At 40.7% G+C, this 5,309-nt stretch overlaps 1 protein-coding gene across 1 annotated transcript in view; it reads right to left on the bottom strand.

Annotated features, from left to right (window-relative positions):
- Positions 1-3,286: 3,286 nt before the first annotated feature.
- The window catches only part of LOC137992845 (uncharacterized), a 2,249-nt gene continuing 226 nt past the window's right edge, over positions 3,287-5,309 (bottom strand). The window contains exons 1-2 of the mRNA XM_068838381.1: positions 4,751-5,309; positions 3,287-4,504 (exon numbers count right to left, since the gene is read on the bottom strand). The exon at positions 4,751-5,309 is cut by the window's right edge and continues 226 nt beyond it. Coding sequence (XP_068694482.1) covers positions 4,092-4,504; positions 4,751-5,309 — 972 coding nt within the window. The 3' untranslated portion in view covers positions 3,287-4,091. The remainder of the gene's footprint in view (positions 4,505-4,750) is intronic.

The following is a 5,309-nucleotide window of genomic DNA, read 5'->3' as shown; positions in this document are numbered from 1 at the left end:
TCCTAGCGAGCACAAGAATGTTGAGCAGGTTCTTTCTTCTTCCTCTTGTCGGGACAGGTCTCCACAATCCTAAGAGGTGCTCATTTTCTCCTTCTTCTCAAACATCTGACAACGAATGAAGTTCGTCCCGCTTATTTATGGTTTGTCGGCAGCATGTGATGTGAAATCCCAGGGTCTGCCATTGGTGCTTGACGATAGTGACATTCCAGTCACTCCATCATTGATTCCAACCGCTCTGTCATTGGTTCCTGAAGGTGGCGTCAGCTTCCGATCCCGTGCACTCGGTTTGGTATGTAAAGAATCGTGCCAGCCAGAACAGTCAGTTACTCATGGACTTGGAAACATGTTGTAGCCGTATAGACTTGATGCTGGATTCTGTCTTGTGCAAAATTTTTAAAGAAGAAAGAAACAAATTACCTATTAAACTTGGGTCCTGGATCAAAATTGTCGTCAGTACTGGTCCATTCGCTACCTCATCCAATCTCGATGTCCCACTCTGATACAAAGACAATCGGAATATAAAAGAGTGCTATGACCTTGGAGGCGTGCTATCAACGCTTAGTGTTGTGCGAGATTTGTATGAGATAAAGAACAACTCCCCCTCGAAGCCTTAGGATTTGCAATGAGTGTCACTACCTCTTCCGATTGGCGGACAACCTCTGCTTCCCCCTCCGGAATGAAGGCAAACCTCCTTGACGACAGAAACAATGACGAGGACATGCCTGTGTGTGGTCATGGATATGGAAGAATTTTGCATAACACATCAATTCCTTCCACAAGAACTGGGTTAGTGTGATTGGATGGGTTCGATTCATTACAAACCCTCGCTACCTTGGCCCAATCTCTCCCCCAAAGATCCACAGACAGACTATTATTGTATCCAGCACATGCATGGACTGGACTATGATCCACACAGTTCGTACCACGTTGACAGCGAATTAAAAATGGATGTCTGGCATCTGTACGAATGTCACAAGACTTTCAAGCCTCTGTTGGTAGCGTTCAAAGGGGGCCTGATCGAATAGCCCACTCCAGTCCAAGAGATCCAAATTTCAAGATATCACGCTTGTGAAATATCCTCCCACCGGAGCTGCAAGATATGATTTTAGACATGAAATATGAATGTTGCATTCAAATATGAATACAATCCTGTTGTTTGATTGCAGAAAGCCTATCCGTCTGTACATGGCTTGCATATGCGGTCATAGCACAGACCAGCCTGCACTCCCAAGTTTATAGAGGGCAGTTTTGCTACAGTCAATGCGATTGATATCACCGTGTGGGGAATCACCGCCACCATAACTAGCCAGATGCTGTCACCGTTGCCACCAGCTCTTTTGTTCCTGCCTCGATTGAGGTAGAATGTAAATAGTTGTACATAGACATTGGACATTGCCACTCTTGTAAATACTACAACTAGTGTTTACAATTAGTTTGCATGAGGGCAATTCCACCGTGACAGACGTAACATTCAATGCCATAAAAAATATTAACGTGAACATTAAAAGAGAAAGAAAAAAACCTTTGTAAGTGATATTTCTTGTGAATGTAGGTATATGCTCACCTATCAATTATTTTGTTTCTATTGTCAATCTCATAAAATGTTCTAGATTTTTCAGTAAAAAAAATAATGTGTCACGGATGTAACATCAAATGAACCTTTGTTATCAGGTGATATTATTGATTTGATAATGCCTATGAATTTTCACATCATTTTAAAAAAATACCACTTGTAGTATAAACTATTAAGAGGCCAAACTCAACAACAGGATTGAAATAATTCTCCTTTACTTTTTCATCATTGGTCAGACAGTAGAAGGTTTAATGTCACGGACGTAACACAACAGTGTTACAGATGCAACACAAGAAATTAATGTTTTTGCTTGATTTTAAACTCTTTTGAACTTATATTTGGGCATGTTGATTATTGGTCAGCTGTCTTGCTCATTTGAGCATGCTCAGGAAATAAAGTAGGCATGCTCTGTGTGGAGAATTCCTGCTGACCTCAACACTTTATGTTTTCAACTGAAGTCTTGCTAGACCCCTTTCTTTAAGTTAACAATTGCAAATGTAAACTGAAGTAGACAATTTTTAAGCAATATCATGCCAAAGACAGGAGCAGAAAGAAACATAATATACAGAAATTAAATAAAAAGTGATCCAGAGAGTTATGCTTCTTACAAGGACAAAGACAAAGAGAGGAACAGGTTAGCCAGGAAAAGGGTTCTAAGCCCAGCAAAAGTTGCAGAAGACAGAAGAAAAAGCAAGGAAAGAATGAGACTACACAGGTTAAGAAAGAAATGTCAAAATCTAATATGAAAAATGACATTGAGACAAACAAATCTGCCTTTAGAACACCACAGGCCTTAGGAAGACCTGTGAAGAGAGTCTCAAGTCATCTTCCCAGTAGCCCAAGGAAAAAGAGAGCTGTCATTTCTAAAATTGCTAAGGCAAGTGGTCTCTCATTCTCAGCCAAAGGAAAGACAATTCTTAAAAAAGGCAATAAAGGAATTTCTGACTCCACTATAACTAAAGTTCAAGAGTTCTATTGCAAAGATTATATCTCTAGACAAGCACCTGGGCGCAAGGACTAAGTAGTCAGAAAAAGTCAAAGATCCAGAAACGGCACTTAATGTGGACATTAGGGAACTTAAGCATCGACGACGAAATGGCAGGACGACGACTGCCGGAAGTGAAATTTTCGCGCGCGAATGTTCTGCGCAGGCGCGAACTAGCTTGAACGTCGTCCAGGGATCGTCGACGACGAAATTCTTGTGGGTTTGGCGTTCTCGTGAAAACGTAAGTGCAAAACAATGCTTTTTGCTTACAAATCACTTTTGTTTCCCATTTTAAATGAGAAACACTGAAAGTAGAACCTTTGGGGTTCCCAGCTGGCCAATTGTTGAATTCGTATCGTCGATTCTTCCCATACTAAGCACGAATATCCTTTCAGGTTCAGGTTGATGAAATCTGCAATGGCGGCAAGCAAAAACAAAGCCGCTCAGGAGAAAGAAGCTGCTGAAGAAATCAGGCTCCAAGCACTGCAAACATTAAAAGATAAAGGGAAAAGAAAAAGCGAGGACGGGAATGAGAAAAGCGGTTGAGAAAGCGGAGAAGGATAGAGAACTGAAGATGGAGGAACTGAAAATCAAAAATAGGGAAGTGGAGATTGCAGCAGCTAAACAAGATGAAGCAGCAAAACAACAACAGTCTACGTTTGCTTCCCTCATGCAACAAATGGAACGACAGCAGCAGCTGCAACAACAAACCATCCAAGCAATGCTCGCTCACCAAAACAATGTGCTGATGGCAATGCTGCAAAATAGCAACGCCAACTCCAAGTAAGCCTTGACTTCCTTACGTTTATATTTGATACGGTTATTTATCAGAGCCTACTTGGAGTTGAATTTTGCTGTTTTCCAGTGTTGTGGTATGTTCGTATTAAATCGGTTTAGACCTTAGTATGTTGAGCTGAGAATTAGCTTTACCCCTTTGCAATTATCAGCCTGCATTAATTTTAAAAGTCATAGTTGTGTTTATTATAGAAATACCCGAACTTTTTGGAAGGGCGCTTACACTGCGAAGAATTGGATCTATAATAAAAGTGTTGCTTTTTAAGTGACCTGGTGTTGAATGAATTTATTTCATTTAATTTTAAAGGTGAGCTGCACAATGAACAGGCAGGTTCAATTTATTTTTCGCTTTACATTTGCATGTTGCCCTCCTTCACTATAGTAATACACTTCGTTGTATGATTTCAAAATAAATTCCCACAACACCAAACATGCTGACCCCTGTTTAAGTTCAACTGCAATAAGTAACCAGAACTAAGCCAAACTGATCCCCCTGGAGTCCTCACAATTTCCAAATGTTCTTTAGGAGGATGCATGGATGCTGGCTGGAGTCATGATAATAATGTTTAATTGTTATAGTCGGTGATCCATGATGCACATAATATTTCCACAATGATTGTATAAACATATTTCCTTTTACATGCATTTTTTGTTATTTCTTTGAGATTATAATTTATTTTGTATTCTGGGCTTAGAAAGATAGGTATGCTGCCCTGAATATAATACAAACTTAGTTTCTTAAGTGAAATATGTATCAAGAGCTGGTGGTTCGAGGTCAAAGAATTCTGATGTCTTGTTGCCATATAAGCATGTGATTGCATTTCGAAGTATGACTGCAACTACATACGTCTTGCCTACACTGTTTTGGAAAATTTTGAGATTTTTTTTAAAATCATTGAATTTGAAGGAGTTGATGACATCTCCAAACAACCACTCAACCGAGCTTCTCACAGCACTCATGTTGGTGTTATACAGCTCCATATTTGGTGTCAGGATGCCATGCTTAAAGGGACCTTGAAGGTGTATTCTCAGAGGATATGCAGGGTCACCGTACACACAGAGGGGTACACCTGTAGGGCTAAATGCATACTGGCCAAGGTCACGAAGCAACTGAGAGTCTGTCAGCATGCCTGCATCATGTTTTCTTCCCTCTAGAAGGAAAATAATATAGGTATAATTTCCATCTAATAAAATGAGCACTACAAGTAACTGGGGCCAGCATAGAAATAAAACCGGTTATAATACAAGGTTAGATTGGCTACATGCACATAGCTTTAGTGTCTGTAACCAAGCTCCATAAGGTTGCACACTGTTTTATGAAGGGAGGCTTAAAATTGATGTGCATGTGGTTGCATTCATGCATGAATCTTGAAAGAGATGAGCTATCTACAACTTACCAACTGGGCCATACAAGTTTCCAATTAAGCCATTGGGCAAAGCAACGCTCTGGAATTTCAGGGCATGTACCCTTTTGTGCCCATTGTAGAGGATTCTCTGGTGTTCTCCAGGCCTGGATATAGGCCTCACCGTGCCATCAATAAATCCAAAGCAATTTGGTAATGGCGCTCCTTTAGCTGTGATAGCATCAACATAGCTTTGTAAGTTTGCAGGGCTCAAGACTTGATGGTTCCATTGCAACACCTTGTGGCCATGAGTATTGTACACATAATCGATCATCTGGTTAGTAACCATGCTGAGCACTGGCACGGGTTTCGCAAATCGGACGATCATGTCTCCATATCTGCATGGATATGACAAGCGCTTAAGTAGCATACAAAGGCCTTCAACTCCATCGCACACCGAGCGCTGGTCACAGGTAAGAGTGTCAGGAATTTGTAAAACATTGTACAGCCGTGGAATATCTCGCTTTCGGAAGCGAAATTCCGCCAAACACTCAGATTCGTCGAGTTCTTCTAGATCAAAAGGTGTGTATGAGTCGTATGGAAAGTCTGCATT

The sequence above is a fragment of the Montipora foliosa genome, chromosome 2 (genome assembly GCF_036669935.1).
Source record: "Montipora foliosa isolate CH-2021 chromosome 2, ASM3666993v2, whole genome shotgun sequence".
Classification (NCBI taxonomy): domain Eukaryota; kingdom Metazoa; phylum Cnidaria; class Anthozoa; order Scleractinia; family Acroporidae; genus Montipora; species Montipora foliosa.
Note: the sequence above shows the minus strand (reverse complement) of the source record. Positions and strands in the feature narration are given on the sequence as shown.